This window comes from Mastomys coucha, unplaced genomic scaffold, assembly GCF_008632895.1.
Source record: "Mastomys coucha isolate ucsf_1 unplaced genomic scaffold, UCSF_Mcou_1 pScaffold15, whole genome shotgun sequence".
NCBI classification, from domain to species: domain Eukaryota; kingdom Metazoa; phylum Chordata; class Mammalia; order Rodentia; family Muridae; genus Mastomys; species Mastomys coucha.
Genome location: NW_022196897.1, coordinates 115,343,157 through 115,365,183, shown reverse-complemented (window position 1 = coordinate 115,365,183; position 22,027 = coordinate 115,343,157). Strand labels below are relative to the sequence as shown.

At 44.0% G+C, this 22,027-nt stretch overlaps 1 protein-coding gene across 3 annotated transcripts in view; it reads right to left on the bottom strand.

Annotated features, from left to right (window-relative positions):
• Stk35 (serine/threonine kinase 35) overlaps positions 1-22,027 on the bottom strand; it is a 33,290-nt gene that overhangs the window by 10,677 nt on the left and 586 nt on the right. The window contains exons 2-4 of one of the 3 annotated variants that reach the window (XM_031371885.1): positions 16,268-16,801; positions 15,088-15,688; positions 5,477-6,226 (exon numbers count right to left, since the gene is read on the bottom strand). In XM_031371885.1, coding sequence (XP_031227745.1) covers positions 5,514-6,226; positions 15,088-15,688; positions 16,268-16,768 — 1,815 coding nt within the window. In that variant the 5' untranslated portion in view covers positions 16,769-16,801 and the 3' untranslated portion in view covers positions 5,477-5,513. Of the gene's footprint in view, positions 1-5,476; positions 6,227-15,087; positions 15,689-16,267; positions 17,102-22,027 lie in introns of those variants that run through there. The other 2 variants (XM_031371886.1, XM_031371887.1) reach the window with 2 other exon arrangements.

Sequence of the window (22,027 nt, the reverse complement as noted above, 5' to 3'; positions counted from 1 at the left end):
AGTCTGTTGAACAAAGCCTCCCGAGTAAATGCCCAAGTGGTCACCTCACATCTCAACTATAGACATTCCAAAGTCCCTCAAGAATCAGTCCTAAATACTCTTCCACAAAAACTTCCCTGCTAGTCAGAGCCATTACCTATAACTAACCTACAAAAGCTTCAGTAATATCTAAATGACCAATGTCACCAATGGGCTACACTGCCTGTTTGCCTTGGCCCCAGAATTTTTCAACACAGGGTTGTAGGCAGCCCCACCCATCAGAGCAGACATTCTTGAGGACATCCCAGCTTTAGTCAGGATTTGAGAGAATTGAGAGAGCTGTCCCTGAGAATTACAGCAACCATGTTGTTCTATTCTGAGTCCACATCTACCTAGAATTTCTAGCTAATTCTTGAGAATGGGTTTCAGGTAGGATGCCATGGAGGATGCTATGGCAGCTCCTCCTCTTCTTTTCAAGCTGTTGCTGCACTGCTCGAATGAAAACACTCCTTGGGGGGCTGGAGAGATGGCTCAGCGGTTAAGAGCACTGACTGCTCTTCCAAAGGTCCTGAGTTCAAATCCCAGCAACCACACACATGGTGGCTCATAACCATCCATAATGAGATCTGATGCCCTCTTCTGGAGTGTCTAAAGACAGCTACAGTGTATTTAACATAAAATAAATAAATCTTTTTAAAAAATTAAAAGGAAAAAAAGAAAAGAAAACACTCCTTGGTTGTATGGGTATCTATCCTAGACTGCCTTCCCTGTCAATGTCTAAGGCAGTGTCAGAGTAACTCAAAAGGAATCTGGACACAAGCTAATGTCACCTAAAGCAATGGCTGGGCTGGTGGTCCTGTGTGGCATACATAGCAAGAGCAGCTGTGGCTGTGGAGGACACCCACAGGAACTGTATATGGAGGGCAATAAGTGTAGTTTTTTCTAGAAAAAAAAAACCTATTAGCTACTTCAAAGCATGAACCCACACAAGTATGGCTTTTTAAGAGACTGCAGTAGGCAGAATGGAAGGATGGAACCTCCAACCACATACTTGCATCAAATTCTGACTCTTAGTGAACCACTGTTCTCTCATGTACAGAATGAGGACAAATAGCATAACTAGATAGGTTATGTAGAACAGTAAGTACATAACAACTTATTCCCTGAATAAGTTCATTCAGGGATAGAGATAAAGATAGGGTCATTGGCCCCAACTCACAGACCCATCAAACAGGCTTCTTTGATAGCATGAAGCTATTACTTAGGTCAGTGGGAATATCTTCATGTCCCCAAGGTCCCAAGAGATTCAAGTTGGAAGAAAACATTCAGACAGTTTTGCTGGCAGCTAGATGATTATCATCAGAGGCCCTCAGATTCGCCCAAGGGATGAAATCTCTGCTGGGTGGAGTCAAGAATGCTAGAGAAAGCCTAATGAGCAGCATCTAGGCCTTACTATCAACAGCCCCAGGGCAGGCCTGTCCTTCCAGAGGCTAGCATACAGAGGATCCCTGGGTGGGTACACAACCATTTCAGGACTAACAGCTTGGTTTCCTCCTCTCTGAGAGCAGGAGCCATCAAGAGGTGGCAACAAGCCCCCCCCCCCCCAACCCCAGGAAGCTGCCTGTACCTGCCTGCTCAGCCTTCCTCATCTGTGGAGGACAACTCCAAAAGACCTAGAAAGGCAAGGCCCCAGGGGACATATGTGTTACACTGGTACCTAAGCCAAAGCCATCACAGTCAAAGGCAAAGTTTCTATTTCCTGGGACAAGAGAGAACCAAATATGGCATCTTCCCCCAAGTTCTCTCTTGGGATAGCTCTGTGAAATACTAGAGACACACAGTCCTAACCCAATCTAGTTCCTATATAGACAGGGACTCAAAAGAGATTAAGACAGAAAAGACAAGTCTGCCTAAAACAAAAGCAAAACCACTGCTAACTGTAACTGTTTGAATAGGTTTGGTCCCCATAGACTCAAGTCTGAAAGCTTGGCTATAGAGAGTGGCACTATTAGGAGGTGTGGCCTTGTTGGAGGAAGAATGTCTCTGTGGGAGGTAGGCTTTGAAACTCTCCTAAAAGCCTTAAGACAGTTTGCTCTTAGCTTCCTTTGGATGAAGAACTCTCAGTTCCTTCTCCAGCACCCTGTCTGTCTGCATGCTGCCATGCTTCCTGCTGTGATGATAATGAACTAAACCTCTAAATCTGTAAGCTAGCCCCAATTAAATGTTTGCCTTTGTAAGAGTTGCCTTGGTCATGGTGTCTTCATAGCAATGGAAACCCTAATACATTAGTCAACGGATCCCCTGTAGCCAAGTGATCATTTTACTTAAATAAAAGCCTCATTCTTACACCTTATGGGTGTAGCAATCTACTTCAGGCCACAGAGTATCAAGTCCCTCCTTCAACTCCACAGACCAGAAGGGGAGTGTGCATTGTGGCCAATTCAATGCTACATAGACTAAAGCTAAAAAGCTAAAATCAACTTCTGAGACATAAACCAAAGGCTTTGGCCCTTTAGCCACCACACGTTTTCTTGAGACACTGCTTGGACCAGGACACTAAATTTCACTGAAGAAACTATCTCTCATGGGAAACCTACCAAGATCTCTAGCCCCTGCCTACACTCCAAAATGCTTAGGAGCTAGGACAGCCAAATTCAGGATGGTCCATGATAAATTATTCACTGAATTCAATTATGAGGATTTCTTAAACTTACAATCTAAACTATACACATTAGCTCCATGATTTTCATCAACAACAAAAACCAGGCCTAGTTCTTTGATATTAGATAACTACTAAGACTTTATATGGAGCAAAGACTATATTCTATGACCTCCCCTCTCCACAGACACTTCAAGTCACATTAACATCTGATTTCCTTCAGCAGGCTTTAGCTGAACATTCCAAATACATCACCCAAGAGCTTGACTTCAAAAGGTCCCACTAATAGATATGTGTGTACTGGACTGCAGGCTTGCCTATTAATGTAGAGGCTGTCACTCATATCATAGTGCCCCCCTGGTGAAGTGTGGGCTATGGCACAGGACCATCAGCTTAACTGGCTTCCTGCTTGGGATAAGGATTGCGGCTGATAGGACTCATTAGAAATGGCTCTCTTCTAAAAGTGACAAATCAGGGAGGACAGACTGTATTGAGCAGTTAAATACAGATATGCCTTTCTAAAGCAAATCACCTGGACAAATTAGCTTTGTTTTTAAAAGCAAACCTCCCAACGTAAGGCTACTATGCATCAGCATGCTTCCATCTCAGGCATAAGTACACACCTAAAACCTACTGCTTCACCCAAACAATTTGTTTAGGGCATTTCACAACCCATATAAAATATACATGGTTAAATCCACTTTGTGAGTAATAAAACCAAAGCCCAGAGTGGTGAAATAACCAGCCTGATTATCACATAGCCAATAAACCACAGAAATTAAGACTCAAACCCTACACTGTAGCCAATTATCTCTGCATAGGAATTCTACCTTTCCAGCTCAAAGTGTAGTTTCTCCCTCTTTTCACTGTTGTTCTCTTAGGTACATACCTAACTGTTATGTGATTGGGATTGTTCATGTTGACTGGGGCCAGCTATGCATAACACCCCAGCAATGACACGTCTAACAGCAAGTTACCTAGAAACCAGGGCATTAAAGTTCTATCCCTTAATTTGGGACAATCCTCAAGTAGATCCTTTTCTGTGTGGGATTCAAACTAGCCCACGTTTCTCAGATCCTCTTCACAACACAGTTCCTCACAAAGAGCCATCTCCATTTCTGCTTCTCTACTTGCTGTCTGGTGTAGGAACTTATGAAGCTATATTTTTCATAATAACAAGACACTGTTTGCCTTTTTCACTTTCCTTCTCTCAATGGAGTCTTCCAGAAGTTACATGATGAGTTGTCTACCATATTATAATGCAGAACCCAATGAGACTATTAAGGCAAAGAATTAAACAGATTTGCAAAATCAATGCTACTCATCCTTAATTTTTAGACATAGTTATTTTCATATAATTATTTATGACAAAAACTGGTATATTGTTATTAATTCATTCATCTGAAGAGAACATTAAAAAAAATTGTTTCTTAAGCTGGGCAGTGGTGGTGCACCCCTTTAATCCCACCATTTGGGAGGTAGAGACAGGCGGATTTCTGAGTTCAAGGCCAGCCTGGTCTACAGGGTGAGTTCCAGGATAGCCAGGGCTACACAGAGAAACCCTGTCTAGAGAAACCCTGACTCAAAAAAAACCAAACAAACAAAAAAAAATTGTTTCTTGGAAATAGTGAGAGAGCTCAGTAGTTAAATGGCTTGCTGCTCTTCCAGAGGACCTGAGTTTGTGTTCTAAAACCTAAGTCAGGTGGCTCACAACCTGTAATTCCAGCTTCAGGGGACCACCACCCCCTTCTGGCTTACAAAATGCCTAACTAATTCACCTGTCTTTTTGTTTTCTTTAGCTGCAATTCTGCCCTGTAAACAAGCACACATCTCGTGTGCTGAACCAAATAGGGGCCTAAGATCTCAATTGAGACAATCTCATAATCCTAACCTAAATTCAGGTCCTTTTCTCAATGGCAACCTTTCTCTTATATAAGGAAAAACTGAATTCCAAGAGGTCTTTCAGAAATGTAAAGGCTAGGATGGAAACAGGAAAGCTACAGTTAGAAATACAATCAGAGCACTGGCCAGCCACGTCTACTGAGAACAAGACAGATGCAAGCTGCTCAGCTCTGTACAAGTCACCTTTTGCAGAGGTTCAGAGGAAGAGAGAAGCCAGATGGACCGTGAAACCAGAGCTACCCCCACCAAGATATCAGTAAAATCTACGTACAGCTTATTTCTACCCTGTCATCTTGATAACTAAGGAAAAAGGGATGGGGAGATTTGGTAAGATATACTTGTCCTTAATTTATGGGATATGATATAAAACACAATATGTGTAAAAAATACCTAGCACATATGGTGGTGATCAATTTGTCCTGCCTTATTCATCACACCTCAGACTCTGGTACAGTCTAACTGCTTTGAACAGAAAAGTCAAACAACTCCAGACACTCTCTGTTCTTTATCCTAGCTGGTTCATATCCTCTACATTATCTGTATTCCACACCAAGACAAACTGGTCTATTCTTTCCAGGTCCCAATTTCCTCCAGCATCAGGTCCCATGTAGACAGAACTGGATCCATGAACAGCAAGCACAGTTGGGACAAAAACTGTATTCATTTCAGCACCATTTTATATCAAGAATTTATTCCTTGGTAATAAGAAAAGGTGTTTCTAAAGAACTTGAAAGATTCAGCCTAGTACAGTTTCCTCTTAAAAGACTTCTTTACATTTCTTATTTTGTACTCAAATAATCTGACCTATCTCTACTTGCCAAGACTTGAAGGCCAATCTGTGTCAACAAGACTTAACTTCCTGGCCCTGAATTTTCTCTACAACTCCGGAGTCCAGCCCAGGGAGTGTGTAAGTACAATAACAAAAGAAGCACTCACCTAGTTTAAAAACACCCAAGACGTTCAGCCCTGGAGTTTAAGCAGCACATGTGACCTGGTCCATTCGGGTTTCAAGTTCAAAAGCATCAGGTCGGTCCTGTGGGTTAGCAGCTAACATGTCTTTCAAGAGCTGCTTGACCCCCTCAGACATGGAAGTCCTACGTTTCTGGGGGATATGCAACTCCATCTTTGGGTTTTCTAGCAGCGCCTCACCAACAGGGACGATCTCAGTCCCTTGTTTAATGTAGGTCCCCAGGAGTTCCTTCTTGGTTTCAGAGTCAATAAAAGTAATTCTTTCTATCATTGCCCAGATGATAATGCCCAGAGCAAAGATGTCCGCCTTGGCTGTATAGTGTCCCTCCCAGACTTCAGGAGCCATGTAGAAGTCTGAGCCACAAGCTGACGACAGCCAGTATTTATTCACATTCACATTTTTGTTATCTTGATTGCCCTCTTTGCCTCGAGGTGCCAGCCCTGCACAGACCTTGCTCAGTCCAAAGTCTGCCACCTTGAGGATGGGGGTGCCAGACCGCTCTGTGATCAGGATGTTGTCTGGCTTTAGGTCCCTGTGCACGATGTGGTTTTTGTGCAGGAAGGCAATGGCGCTTGTAAGCTGTAGCATGAAACTTTTGTTGGTGGCTGGGTCTGGTCTCCGGGACAGGACATACTGATTGAGGTCTCCACCTTCACAGTACTCCATGACAAACCAGAGATAGCAGGGCTCCTCAGCATAGCCCAGGATCCTTTCTCCTAAACCAAAGGACAGGAAAGAGCTTGAGTGGACATTCAGATTACTATTTTAAAGAAAGAAGACGGTGACAAATAACTGCCAAGAAGATCTACACAACTGGCACCAAGCAAAGTCTATGCCCGCAGTCCACTTCTACCCATACAGAACCATACAGAAATCAACGTATGGCAGAGGCATCAGAGCTGGGTGTCAAGCACCTGGGGTTTGAATTGCTGCCATCTAGTTGACTTTGAGGCCATTTTGTGTATTTATATTTTTTGAACTGGTATATGATTCTATCCATTCTTTGTAAGGCTGCTGGAAAGATGAGAATAAAAGCAAACCAAAAGCTTTGTAAAGCAAGTGCTGTTTCTATTATTACGATAGATATTGCTAGCTTCTATGATTCCTAATCCATTTGAGGCATATGTTCTTGCTCTTCTTTCCTGATGCACTTAAGCATTTTTATTAACATGAACAAAATAACATTACAATTTTATTTCAGAAGTTCACTGCAGTCCATCCATGTCTTCTGTTAGTTCACCAATGCCTAGTCCAAGCTAGGTCTGTGTCACGCCTCTGGCTCGGTGAACCTTGGTTCTATGGCAGCAATTATTGTAAGTGGAATGTTGGTAATAAGGTCACCTTCTATAGAAGATCACACATGCAAGAACTCTTAGGCTGAGATGAAAAAGATAATGGGACACCAGACAAGTGGACCAGAAAGGTATAAGGAAATGCGAGATGTGGTTGGGAAAATGTAACCTGATGGAACAGTGAAATCTGAAGTAGATACACAAGGCAGAATTGGGTTACACAGGTTCAAAACCAGGAAAGTTGGTACTGGCACTTCCATGTCAAATCAATCCCAACATGCTTCATAATGCAATTGATGGAACAGAGTCCTTATGTGAGTTACTGGATGACAAATGCCCTATAAGCTAAGTAGGCAGGTGTCTTATTTTGACAATAGAAAGCCTGATACTGTGTATGCAGGCACGTGCCTTTAACTTTGGCAATCGAGAGGCAGAGGCAGGCAGCTCTCTTAGGAATTTGAGGCCCGCCTGCTCTACAGAGTAAGTTCTAGGACAGCCAGGGCTACATACTTGAGACCTTATCTCAAAAATAAAACAAAGCGGGCTGGAGAGATGGCTCAGTAGTTAAGAGCACTGGCTGCTCTTCCAGAGGTCCTGAGTTCAATTCCCAGCAACCACATGGTGGCTCACAACCATCTGTAATAGGGTCCAATGCCTTCTTCTGGTGTGTATGAAGACAGCTACAGTGTACTTACATACATAAAATAAAGTAAATCTTTAAATAAATACATCTTTAAAAAAAAATGGAAGGAAGAAAAAAGGAAGCAAGACAGGCTATACATTGACTGGCTATTTGTTAAGTGAATCAAGACCTGAAAATAGGTCCCTTGGCTCAGAGTATGCTATGTCCCAAGAGCCATAGCTAACACTTAGCCTCTGGAAGAAGGCTTCTTCCTAGTCATTTACTACAGTATCATACTACAGTGATACAATAAATCCCCGGTGGTCCTTAAATCACTAATGTACAAACAAAATCTACCAAAGCCAGGCAGGGAGGAAGAGACATGGCACAATCTGTCAGACCTAACTTCCCTTGTAATTGTACAATTTATTTGTTTATATTACTCACAAAGTAATACAAACAGAACCAATTCAGGTCATATGGCTTCTTTTTAAAATCAGTGTTGAACTGTTCCCTCAACCCCCACTCATTGCTCTATAATCTTCTTTTTGGTCGTCAGCAAACAGGCTAAACAGGCTATCTACCTTAAAAAAAAACAACAACAACAACAACAACAACAATAAAAAAACAAACAGCCAGGCATCAGTAGCACACGCCTTTAATCCCAGCTCTTAGGAGGCAGAGGCAGGCGGATTTCTGAGTTTGAGTTCCAGGTCTACAGAGTGAGTTCCAGGACAGCCAGGGCTACAAAGAGAAACTCTGTCTCAAAAAACAAACAAACAAAAAGACAAAACTGAAAAATGAAGCCACAACCTGAGGCCCCACCTAGAAACAGATAGAAAAGGAACAGCAAAGAAAGTTCCATAACAGTGCAGCCAGGGAGGAATGCCATCAAATTCCTTCTACAAAGACCACATCACATAGCAATGAAACTTCTAATCTGAGATATGAATAGGGAAATTATTATTTTATACACAAAACTGGTAACTATGGTAACTAAGAGGAATAAAAGAAAACAAGTTGGCCAAAGGAACTATAATACAGATCTAGGTTGTAAGGAGGCAGGGAAAGAGTAGTTAGGTAAAAAGCACTCTAAGCTAGTCTACAGAAGGGGCAGGTAGAACCTGAAGATGCTAGGAGCCAGAGGACACATACATGCCAACAGAAGCAGCAGGCTCAGAGCCCATCAACATCACTGAGCACACATGGTGCACTGCACAATTACTTCTCTAAGCAGGCAAGGGTCTGGGCTTCCTTCAAGGGAAGAATCTGAGTCCCGGCTGCCCACCCAGAGCACAGAAGAGACGTTAGGATTCCAGACCTTTCTTCACACCGACTACCTGCCTGGGCCTCTGCCAACTCCTGTCCAAGACCAAGAGAAGAGGCACAAACAGTGAAGAAACCAGGAGAAGCACAGAGAAGCACAGAGAAGCAAACACTGAGTGACTGCAGGCCCCACCCCCAACCTCTGTTCTAATTGATTGTTAGCTCTTTGGCACAAACAGAAGGTAATGGGAACCCTGGAAAAATCCAGAATTCTTAGGCATCAAATATAAGAACTTAATATTTTGTAGAGCATAAAGATACTTTTTGGAGAATTATCTACTGATTACTAACATCCTTATCACCGCCCGAACCAAGGTCCTTCAAAATCAACTGGAGGTCAGGGTTGGGGGCTGTGTGCAGCTGCAGAAGCCAGAAAAGAGCATCAGATCCCCTGGAGCTGGAGTTACAGGCAGCAGTAAGCCACCTAACACAAATGTTAGGAACCAAACTAAGGTCCTCTGGAAGAATGAGAAATCCTCTTAACCTCTGTACTCTTTCCAATCCCTAATTTATTTTTTTATTTTTTTATTTTTTTGGTTCTTGAGATAGTCTTAATATGTTGCCCAGGCTATCCCCAGTACTAAAATTACAGGTGTGTCAACACACTCAGCTTGGAAATCATTGTTTTCAATAATCATAATTGATTTCAATAACTATAGAGGTTACAGAACCTGTTACATGTTGGGCAAGATAAAATTTAGAACAAAAAGGTATATTGCTCCACCTACACCACATTTCTTGGGCTGTGACAGCTGAAGCTAGATCAGAATGGGTTAACTTATGCAAGGGCACATCTTAGACCTTGGATGAGAAAGTTCCCTCTGGAGGTTGAGAGCCAGGGAAGACAGATGAGCAGCTAAGAAGTCATTAGGAGGTTCTGCAACAGTTGAGGACAGTCAAGGGAGAAAGCTAGAGGGGCAGGGTCAAGGATTTGAAGGTTTACATCAGAATTTAGTAACTAATCTCCTATGATAATTAATCAAAGAAATAAAAGCATTCTCTCCAACTGTCTCTGCCCCAAACTGTAATCCTGACAACTACACCCTTAATCCTGACAATTACAACTCACTTTCAGGTGAGATGACTGCTCAAAAAAATAACTCTTTGTCTGTAATCTTGAAGCTAATTGGGGGGCAAGACTCAGAACTCTTCACTCAAAGCTCTATTGCTTCATGGGGATAGCAGCAATTTCACACTTGGATATTCTATTTCCCTTGCTCCACAAGTTCCTTATATGCAGGCTCTTGCATACACCAAATAATTTAAGCTTCAAGTCCCCAGTGCTGGATTATCCAACTATAGAAAATATAGATTCCTTTTTATTGTACAGGATTTTGCTTTGTGAAAGCTACTCATCAGGATTCAACTAAATAAGGATGAGAATTTGAGTCACTCGGGAGGATTCCTGCCCTAAGGATAGGGCTGGAGGGCAAATTCAAGGTGAACTGATACTCTATTGGGGAAGTTAAGGTCACCCTGAGAGTTTATACTATAAAAAGCCTTCCCCACTGCAACCCCAATTAACCAATGTTCTCAATTAAGACAGGGTGGCTTCTATCTCCTGGGGCTAGTCCCGAAAATCCCTACACATAGAAGGAAAACACCCAGTAGCAAAGAGTGTGCAATTGCCCCAAGGCATCCAAGAACAGATCAGAAAGCAGGTACAGCCTCTTTGGCTGCTATGCAGAAGGATGGCACCAAAGAAAGCAGTGCTATTAATAAGCACTGATAAAGCATAAGGAAACAAACAGCAGCAATCAGGATGCATTATTGATATGTTAGTATTAAATTCTATTAGTAAAGCATAATTACACATATTTTACAAGCAAAAACCCAAACCAAAACAAAACAAGCCACAACTCTAACCGTGAAGCCTTACACTTAGCGTCTCTCTAGGCAGTTAAGACAAGTCAGAAGGCCTGTATTCGTGACACGATCTAAGTTTTGTTTGAGACGTGGTCTCAGTCTGGCTTAGGACTCACTCTGTAGTCCTGGCTGACTCTGCACTCAATGCAATCTTCCTGCCTCACCCTTAAAAAGATGGGCTTACAGGTGGGAGCCACTGCAACTAGCTTCATCTGGTAAATTTTAGTAAAATTGGGAATAAAACCTTTGAACTCTACTAAATCATCATTCTACTGTATCCCATTAATTTTGAAGGTCCCCAGTGCCTCTTTATCTATTTCAAGATAGTCAAAGGTCATCCAATTCTGTCTAAATAGAGGGTCTCTAAATTCCAAGGTCCAAGTCACAGTAGTAAAGAATTCAGAGATGCTTTGGGGAGGCCTGGGTAAAAGATGACTACCCTGCTCAGAGCCCCTTAGGTTTCCTTAAGCACTCAACAGCCGAGAGTCTGCAGTTAATTCACTTCTAGATTCAGGTTCCCTTGTGTCAGCTACTTTTGTCCTATTTTCCTAGGCCACTAATGAAACTCTCAACAAGGACCTGTTTAATAGGATGCCACCACTTGTGACCTTGCAGCATAATCACTTAGGTGTACCCTCTTAGGAAGGAAAGCCTGCAAAGCCTCTTATGCAGGGCCCTGGCTTACAGCAGCACTGGTATGCAGCGAAAAGTGCTGCCCAAAAGCCCAGGTGCAACCCACCTTGAGCTATGAAAACATTCTGAGTAAACATCACTGCTTACCAACAAGTTAAGCTAGTTTCCCAGCTTTCCTAAATTTCTAGTTTTATGAGAGCTAATCCAGAATTCATGTGTTTGGGGTACATAAAAGTCAATCTTTTTGTCAGAAAGATTTAGACTAGGGCAACAAATTTCTGAGTGCTTGCTATTTTCTAAGTGGTAATGACCTTAAATTTTGTTTTAGGTACATTCAGGACAGGGGTTTTTAGGGATGGAAAACAAGGTGAAAAAGCAACTGTTGATACCTTAATCCCCCTTTTCCTTGAAGGACTTCAAGTTGAAGGCATCAAGCAAATCTGTAGGTTTTTTTTTTAAGCACCAACGCTGGTTAGTTAGTGTTGTGCCAGTATTTCATTTGGGGCAACTCCTATCCTCCTTCCAGAGCTCCTATTTCTTTCTTTGTGAAATACAGGCTAAGGGCTAGGGACAGAACCCCATTCGGAAAGTGTTTGCCTAGCATACATAGAGCCCTAGGTTTAAGTCTCAACAGCACATAAATCAAGTATGATAGACAATGCATAATTTTAGCCCCAGTTCTCAAGGCAGAGAATTCCCTGGTTCAAATCTTGGACTTCATAATAGCCTGAGCTACGTGAGACCCTATCCCCTATGATATGGCTCCACAAAGCACCTGTTATGAGACTGATGAGTGGACCACACTGGACTTCTGAGTAGGTCAGAAAAGATCAATTTGATGCACAGAAGTACAGAAGTTAATGGAGTGGGATATGACCGAAAACATAGTTTTGCCTTTTTTTTTTTTTTTTTGGTTTTTCGAGACAGGGTTTCTCTGTATAGCTCTGGCTGTCCTGGAACTCACTCTGTAGACCAGGTTGGCCTCGAACTCAGAAATCCACCTGCCTCTGCCTCCCAAGTGCTGGGATTAAAGGCATGTGCCACCACTGCCTGGCTGAGTTCTTTTTAAAAATGTATTTTGGATACTTGTTTGTACATCAAGTTATTTCAGTAAATTCTAAAACTGCTTTCTGTGTATTCACTAAAAGCTGAGGTGAGGAGGAGATAACTGTCCTCTCAAGATCACCTTCTCTATAACCATTCTCCTTTCCTCTCAAATCGCTATAACACTCTGTTAATGAGCTAACCTATCACACTGGAAAGTGACCCTGATCACCACTTATGCCTTCAAACTCCTCAATAGCCATAAAGTGTTTTGTTTTCTTTTTTTCCCTTTCCAATACTACCAGAAGCATGCAGTAAATCATTCTAAATTACAAGGAACAGGATAAAGTGTGGTTGCAAAGAACTTTTGGGTTTAAGGAAAGCTTTGATATCATTGGACATCAATAGCATGCTAAAAACCCAGGGCCTGACCAAGACCTGGATACTCAGTCAAGAAAACATACCCTGGAGAAATCTGAGTCTTTGTTTTCCACTTTAATGTTAGCAAGCTATGTACTATTTCATCCGTTAAGCAGATGTGTGACATGTAAGCTTAGCTGTCATTTTCGTAAGTTGAGATAATACATATTAAGACTCCAAATTAAAACAGACAATATTAAGTATGTGGCCTAAAGGAAAAATTTCCTCTAGTTTTAGCGCACAAAGGGAAGATGAAAAAACTAGTGTTGCTTTCAACCTACTATTCTAGCCACACAGGAAATGTGTTGCATAGTCAAAGTTTGGGAAACTACAGTAAGAACCCAAATCTCTAAGATGAAGAAGATGGAAAAAATTCAGAAAGTAGTCTAAACTACTGAGGCAGTGGATTCCTTATAGATTACTGACATTCCCAGCATGCACAACCTCATGATAGAGATACCCCATCCTAGGATAAAGGCACACTCCCTGTGGGTTTTCAACTTGTCATGTATCAGCTCAGAACAAGCCAGGACTGCATGGTGTTAAACTCCAGGGTGTTGCTATCCTGCCACTATTTTTGGGGGGTTTTGGTGTTGCTATCCTGCCACTATTTTGGGGTTTTTTTTTGGGGGGGGGTTGTTTGTTTTTTCGAGACAGGGTTTCTCTGTGTAGCCCTGGCTGTACTCGGACTCAGAAATCTGCCTGCCTCTGCCTCCCAAGCGCTGGGATTAAAGGCGTGTGCCATCACGCCCAGCTCCTGCCACTATTTACTTACTGTAAAATTCTTTTTTAAATGCTATCTGTGAAGAAAGTTTTAAAGTATTTGTATACTGGAAGAATCAACAAGGGCTGTTTGCTGAAGTTCAAGTTTCAAGTCGGGCAGTGGGTGGCACACGCCTTTAATCCCAGCACTTGGGAGGCAGAGACAGGAAAAAAAAAAAAATTAAGTTTCAAGCTGGCAACATGAATGAACTGAGGTTAGAAGATATTGTTTGGCAATGCAAATTCATGCAGCCCAAAGCAGTACTGAACTATGAACACGCCAAACATTCACTAAGCATGTTTAATTCATTTGCACGCCATCAAGATATCGGTGTATAGAAGGACTAAGAAAGTAACTGACAGAGACTGAGGCAAAGTAGAAGGCGCTACCCAGGAAGTCCTCAAGCATCCACCTTCCTGGAAATGATAGCCCTTTCAGAATGGACAAGCAGGATGGGAAAGGCCCCCAGAGAATTCCATCACACTATCTAGTCCATTGTTAAATGACTTTAAAACTCTGCACAGGATTCTCCTGGGACCTTACAATAAAATCTGACAGATGCTCCAAAAAGATTTTAGGAAATCTAGTCCTAAATCCCACCCAGTGTGCTAAGTTCAAGCTCAGGTAGAAAGGAAGGCAGCAATACAGCTGAGAGTGAGATCTGTGAGTGCGGACCACGCCTGCTTCCAAATACCTCAAGGACACAGGAGCTTGAAGGCAGGACTCCCACTCTTTCAAGCTGATTACCCTTAATCAAATTATATTTGTTCCCTCCGAGCTTAGTTTCTCTATTTATAGAGCAGAGGCATAATTTACTTTTACAGATATTATCCAAATTGTAGTGCTCAGAGTATATAGTCAGGATTGTGACTGTCCATTTTCCCTTGGCCTTTCCCTACCCCAGGAGCCTCAGACTTCCAGCCCACTGCCTCTCCTCCAGGAGTTCACCAGGAAGCCCCATGTTCTGCAAAACCACTTCTCAGACAGCCCCAGAGGTTATAAAAACAACCGAGACTGTAACAAGGGCAGAAAAAGATGTAACCTGTTTTGTTATAGGACAGCTCTGGGCCCACCTGTGGGGGTTATTACTCTGTGTGTGAGTTATTAACCTACATGCCTCAGGGACTAAGCCAAGAACCAACTGAATGATTGTCTGCCCTCAGGTGAAGGGTTGGGGTTCTCAGAGGAAACCTCACACTTGGAGACAAGGTTTGGGAACAGAGTTGGAAAAAACTAGAAACCAAAAAAGGAGACCGCATGGGTAGGTCTGCTACTTTCCCTCCCTCTGTGTTCTGAAGAGAAAGAGGCATGAGGGGGCTTCTGCAGTTCTACCAACAACTTTGAGTCCCACCAGGACTACTCTTCATCCATCTTTAAAATGCTAGACTTGTAATTATGGCTCACACCTATTGAGTCCTTAAAAAGATCAAGGTTAGCACTTAGTGAGCTTGTTATGGAATGCAGTTTGGGGAACTGACTGATTTCCTAGCACTCCAAGAAAGTCCCAAAGCCGGGGCAAGTACCTTAGCGAGCCAGAGACAGTTATAAGAACTGAGCAGGTCTGAGAACAAGGGGTTCCAGGAGAGGGCAGGACAGCCTGCTGTAGTGTACCTTTGAGTGAGGTCTCCACCAGGCGCAGGTAAAGCTGTGAGTTCTTGTTGCCGTGACTCATGCGCTGAGCTAACCCGTTGCGCTGTAGGACGCACTCCTCAAACTGCACGATATTCTGGTGACGCCGCTTGAGGCTGGTGAGGGCCCAGAACTCTGCTAGTGCCAACTCCACGTTCTCGGGAGCGTCGCAGCGGATCTTCTTGACTGCCACCCTGGCCCCACTGCGCCCGGCCACAGCCTCATAAACCACGCCGTAGCTGCCGCGCCCGATCTCTGCCAACAGGCTGTAGCGCGGCCGTGCAGGAACATCCCCGCCGCGGCCATCCGGCCGCCGCCGGGCCAGGAAGGCCTCGCCCGGGACCTCGGCCACAGCCGGATCCATGGCCTGGGCCGCCGGCCTCAGCTTCTCGCAGAGTACCCGCTGCACTGGGCTTCGCCTTTTCCGCTCCGGGCTTTTTGTCCCTCTGCGGGCTCCGTTCTCTTTCCCCGTTTCCATGGCTGCGGGGGGCGGGGGGAGCAGCAACGGCGCCGCCCGGGCCCCCCTTGCCTCATCCCTCCGTCTAGCCCGGAGATGCGGACGAGCGGTACCTTGGGTTGTGATCTAAGGGCGAAAGAATAAGTTAAAAAACCCCAAGGCCGAGAAGGGTAGGTGAGGAACTTAAAGCGAGCGTCCAGCGTCCCACCTCCGCCGCCGGTTGCGGCCCCTTTAAGAAGGAGACACCGTCTCGAATTGAACGGGGGAAGGGAAAGGAAAGCGGGAAAGACGGAACCACCGGGAAGTACCGAGGGAGGACCGGAAACCGAAGCACAAACCGTCCCCTCTCTCCACCGATTTATCCGTCAAGAGTAGGAAAAAATAAAGCAGTAGGGACTTTCGCCGTTTAAGACAACCGTCTTCAGGAGCGCCGCGGCCGGCTTAAACTTTCCCGGGGCTTAGCCCCCTCGCAACGGCCCCTCCCCGCGTCCTACCAGAGTTCTCCCGGTGTAAACAGTCCCGTGAACTAAACCCAGCCGAGGCCGGCGGGACGACCCAACCCCCTGGGGACGGCGGGTGAAGGGACACTGGCTAAAAGTTCGGCTTCCCAAGACGCCAGGCGGAGGCCCCGAGGACCCTCCCGGAGGGCTGGCGGGGTGCTGGGGCTCCCGCTCCGGCCCTTCCTCCACCTCCACTCGCTCTTACCTGGCCGGCGCTGTTCCTCTTCCGGGCGAACCGGTTCCCCCTCGGAGCCCGCGCCGGAGGATGGTCCGTTCCGAGCCGGGGCTGTCTGCAGAGCCGAGTAGGGCGCGAGGCGGGGAGCCGGGCTGGACGTGTAGCGGGTCGCGGCGCCGCTCCTGGGATGACAGCAAGGCTCCCGGGGGAGGCCTCGGCTTCCAGGTTCCCGTGGCCGTCCTCGAGTTCGCGCCAGCTGAGCACTTTACGTAACCTCTTTATGTAAGCTGCACCTCCCGCCGCGGCTCTGGTCAGCGGAGATTCCTGGTGGCCCATCCCCCAGGAGGCCCGCGGAGAGCTGCGCCGCCTCTCCACAGGCGAGGTGGACCCAGCAGCCGCCACAGCCCGGAACCAATCAATGGCGAGAACACCCAGCCAACAAAAAGAGCGCGCCAAAATCCCGCGATTCGTACCGACGGCCTTCGCGAGTCGTCTGCGCTCCGCGAACGCCTTTCCGGACTTGACCTGCATCGTACCTCCAACGCCCACGGTCGGCACTTGAAGCTGATTGGGCGGATGGCTTAGGTGTAATTGATTCACAGCTGAGACCCGGGGTTAGAATGCTAATCCCCACGCCCACTAATGACCCCGATGATCTCAACCGCGCGTAATCCCCAATATCCTCCTCTGCCAAACCGGGTGGTCCTCACTTCCCGGGTTGCAAAGGACCAAATGAAATATGATGGCTGGCTAATTGAGTGCCTGATATAAGCTGCTTTGGGCTTGGATTTTGATACCTTTCACCCCAGCCGCCCCCTGTAGTGGGAGGGAGCACAACGGCTGAGTGTAGTTAAGAATGATCTTGAACTTTTCCTCTCGCCTTCGTCTCCTGAGTGATGAGATTAAAGGCGGACATTACCACACCCGATTTATACACCCTATTTGTTTGTACAGGGCTTTGTACCTAGGATTTTGTGCATGCTAGACAGTCTCTTTACTAAACTACATCTCCAGCCCCTAGGCGTGGATTTTTAAGTATTTTGTACCCTGCTTTGTACTCAATGCCTAGAAGGTGCCCGGTATTTTGTTAGCTGATATTGAAGGACATAACTAGAGTTTTTGCTACACAGTATTTTAAGTCTGAGGAAAGAGGAGTGGACATGACAGTTTTTGCTTTAACTGCGATGCTTTGCCACTGGAGGAGAAAATCAACCTTGTGTCTTTGTAGATGTTTCACAGTTAAAGTACTTAGAACAGTGTTAAAAGCACACAAGGTAGATTAAATGTGATGTAAAACAGAGTTTCTGGAATTTCTATAGCTTCTCTGTATGTAAAAATCATGTATATACACATAGTGTAAGAATAACAGAGATGTCTCACTTTTTTTTTGCCAAAATTACATTGTTTTGTTATTTTTTCATGTTCTGTGTACTTATGTTGTATATGTGTATATTGTATATTCTTTTAGAAATCTTTTTATCTAAAAAAGTGTGTGTGTGTTTTCCTGAGGACAAAGATACTTCCTAGAACAATCTCAATACAGAATCATGAACTTTAACAATACCATGCTTTTGTTTAAGATGCCATCTCAAGTTTTACTGATTTTGTCCTTTCCTTTCTCATCTAGTCCAATATACCAGTCCTTAGTACACATCCTATTGGATAAGGATTCCAACAGCCTTGTTTTTTTTAACTTAAACTTCTTTACTTCATTTACTTGTTGTTGTTGCTGGTTTGTTGGGTTTTTATTGTTGGTGATGGGGCTTTTTTGTTTTTTTTTTTTTGTTTGGGGGTTGGTTTTTGTTTTTTGGGTTTTTGATTTTGTTTTTTGTTTGTTTGTTTGTTTGTTTGTTTGAGACAGTGTTTCTTTATGTAGCCTTGGCTGTCTTGGAACTGCCATCTGTAGACCAGGCTGGTTTAAACTCAGAGATTTCCCTGTCTCTGTCACCCAATTGCTGAGATCAAAGGTGTGCACCACCATACCCAAACTAACAACTTAACTTAAACTTCTTTAAAGGGGTTATCTCCAAATACTGTTACTAACCTATTGGGGATTATAGATTCAACACATGATTTTGAGGTAGGGCCACAATTCAGTTGGTAGCAATCTTTAGAAAATGATATTGGTCTGAGTAATGAATGGCAAGAAGCTAGTCATGCCAAAACTAGTGGTGGGGTATTTCAGGGAAAAGAGACAGCAAGTACAAGAGTGACCCCATAGGCCAAGACTGCTGCTACACTTTAGTCAGTTAAAGAGACTATTAGAATGTAAAACAGCCTGGGCAATGGCTCAGTGTGAACCAGTTGACTTGACTTCAATCCCCTGAGCAGACAAAAAAGTGGAAAGAGACCAACTCCACCCTCTACGCTGCTACCCACAATCATACAGAGATTGGTGATGAACCCCAAAGGCTCAAAAGTATGAGTCTCCTGCAGCTCTTGAATTACCTAATAAACCCTGAATTCACCTTTTATTCTTAATTTTGGACTTGCCTAAATTACTGAAGTAAAGTGAAGTAAACTTCACTTTTATGCTTGATAGCTAACATTTATGAACATTTTCTATCTTCCTGGCATAGAGATTGACAAAGAGTATTTATGACAACCTTGAAAACACAGTTTCTTTAAAAGTTAAATGTATATGCCTGTGTGTGGCCTAGCTAGTTCCCTGTCTAAGTGTTTACCCAAGATAGATGAAAACTTAGATTCACAAATAGACTTTTGTATAAAACTATTCATGGTGGCTCTTCCCATGACAGTCAAGAAACAGGAAGGTACTACTATGTTTGTCAATAAACAAATAGATTGTGTTACACTCCAGGCAATGGGAATAAAAGGGGGAACTGAGACTCTACAACATAGAAGAATTAAAATAAATGCTAAGTGAAAGAACCCAGCACAAAAGGACACAAGCTGGGTGACCACCAGAAAGAAATACGGACTAATTTATGCTAGAGAGGGAGTGAGGAAAAGAGACAAGACCTTTTTGGGGGTTGAACAATAATGTTCTTTTTTTTTTTAAGATTTATTTATTGTTATATGTAAGCTCTCTTGTATGTAAGTTCTCTTATTGTTATATGTAGCTCTCTTCAGACACACTAGAAGAGGGGATAATTTTTATGTGGTGATAGTTTTAATGAGAAATGCTAAATACTTCAAATTGGGCCTGGAGAGTTGGCTCATTGGTTAAGAGCACTTGTTGCTCTTCCAAAGGACCCAGGTTCAGTTCTCAGCACCTACATGGCAGCTCACAACTGGCTATAATTCCCATTCCAGGGGATCTGACACCCTCTCATAGACAAACAAACAGGCAGAACATTAATGTACATTAAAATAAAAATAAGTAAATTTAAAAAATGTTTTTAAAAAGAACATCTCAAATTGTGTCCTTTTTTGGGTTTGGTTTATGTATAGCCACCTTTCAGACTCACCTCTAAAATGCTCTAAAAGTGAAAGCAATAGAGGAATGCTACATACTCTATGATTCCATTAATAGAAAGGGTAGCCACCAGCCTTTGGTAGCAGAATGCCAGTGGTTGACTGCCAAGTGGCACAAGGATGGAATTTGTGAATTGTACTACAATAAAATGTAATTAAAAGCTGAAAAAAACAAAAGCCCCCTCAACCATGAAGATTTGTGGGTTTGTTTGGTTTGGTTTGGTTTTTGTTTGGGGGTTTTCTGGTTTTTTTTAAAACCCTTGAAAATTTTTTTAGATTATTTATTTATTTATTTATTTCATATATGTGGGTACACTGTTGCTGTCTTCAGGCATACTAGAGAGAAGGCATCTGATCCCCATTACAGATGGCTGTGAGCCACCATGTTGTTGCTGGGAACTGAACTCAGGACCTCTGGAAGAACAGGCAGTGCTCTTAATCGCTGAGCCATCTCTCTAGCCCTTCTGTTGTTATTTTTGAGATAGGGTTTCTCTGTGTAGCCCTGGCTATCCTGGAACTCGCTCTGTAGACCAGGCTGACCTCAAACCCACAGAGATCTGCCTGCCTCTGTCTCCCAAGTGCTTGGATTAAAGGTGTGCATCACCACACCTGGCTAAGATTTGTGTTTTAAAGAAGTTTCTGAGGACAGAGCACTGTGAGGTACAGCCTAGCTTCACTCCTCTAACCCTTAGGTCAGTAGTCTAAGAAAAAAAAATCAAGAAACTCTCTCCTCTTAACTACTGTCCTCACATGAATTTGGAGAGAAAGAGTGAGAAGCTCTAGAAGGACTATGGGTGTTAAGTCTTTTGCAGCTGTTAGATTACTTAATTTCTTTTTAATTTGTTCAAGTTACAAATATAACTTTATTATTATTTCCGATAGCTAACAATTATGAGCATTTATGAAACTGACAAAGAACATTATTGACATTTGGAGAGGTGATTTCTATCACCAGCCCATTTTACAGACAATAACAATGAATGTGAAATTCTTCAACTAGGTTTGGAACTGAGGTCCTAGGCTCCTCATACCCTTCCCGACTTTAGCAAGGTAGTACTAGGGGTGGGGGCAAGGCATCATTTTAGAGTGGATGGTTTGGAAGAATCTCTGTGATAGATCATGGAACAAAGGTTTGATTCCTGTAACAGAATAACCAAAGGTACCTCTATTAAGAAAGTATTCCGACGTGGTGGTGACGCATGCCTTTAATCCCAGCACTTGGGAGGCAGAGGCAGGCGATTTCTGAGTTCGAGGCCAGCCTGGTCTACAGAGTGAGTTCCAGGACAGCCAGGGCTACACAGAGAAACCCTGTTTCGGGGAGAAAAAAAAAAAGAAAGTATTCCAGCCCCAGCTGGACCACCTAGGACAGCCAACAGAGATAGGAGCCTAGCATAGCAGCTCTCTGAGAGGCTCAAGCCAGCAGCTGACTGAGATAGATGCAGATATCCACAAACAGACATTGGACAGAATTCCGGGGATTCCTATGGAAGAGTTAGGGGAAAGATTGAAGGCCCTTAAGGAGATGACAACCCCACAGGAAGACCAACAGTGTCAACTAACCAGAACTCCTGGGAGCTCCCAAAGACTGAGCCACCAACCAAAGAGCATAAAGGGCTGGTCAAAGGCCCTTGGCACATTCATAGCAGAGGGCTACCTTGTCTGGCCTCAGTGGGAGAGGATGCACCTAATCCTGCTGAGGCTTGATTATTCTGTGGTTGGGGGTAGGGGTGGGGCCTCCCTCTCAGAGGTGAAGGGGAGGGAGAACTGGGAGAGGAAGCACCATTTGGGATGTAAATAAATTATATATATGTGTGTGTGTGTGTGTGTGTGTGTGTGTGTGTGTGTGTGTATACACATATATATAATCCCATATATCAGATGGGAGAACAAATACAAATCCTTTAAAAAAGAGAGCCCAAGGAAGCCAGTGGGGCAGGAACGCAGAGAGTAGGTAAAAGAAATAAGAAATGGCAGGTATTGTGGGACCCACAATGAGGCAGGGACAGAGGCCATGGTGAGGACTTGGGTTTTACAGCGATGATCTGAGCAACTGGGCTTCTACATAAAGCCACTCCTTCCTGATAAGAAAGCTGAAGCTCTGTTATGTTAAGAATTGCCACACCCACCAAAGTGAGCGCACTGACTGACTGTTGAGGCTGGAGCAGGGAATCCAGCCCTCTTCCCCATGGATGACTTCAGGGGGCTAAGAACACCTTCTACCCTGGGTCTGGTTCCATGAGAAAGTGGGGGGTTCTGGCTTGCAGAGAAAGACTGTGAGGGGTGACTAGAAGAGTGAAAGGTTAGGAGAAGAGCTCAGGGGCTTGGGGAAAAGTTGGGGGTGGGGGGGGGGAC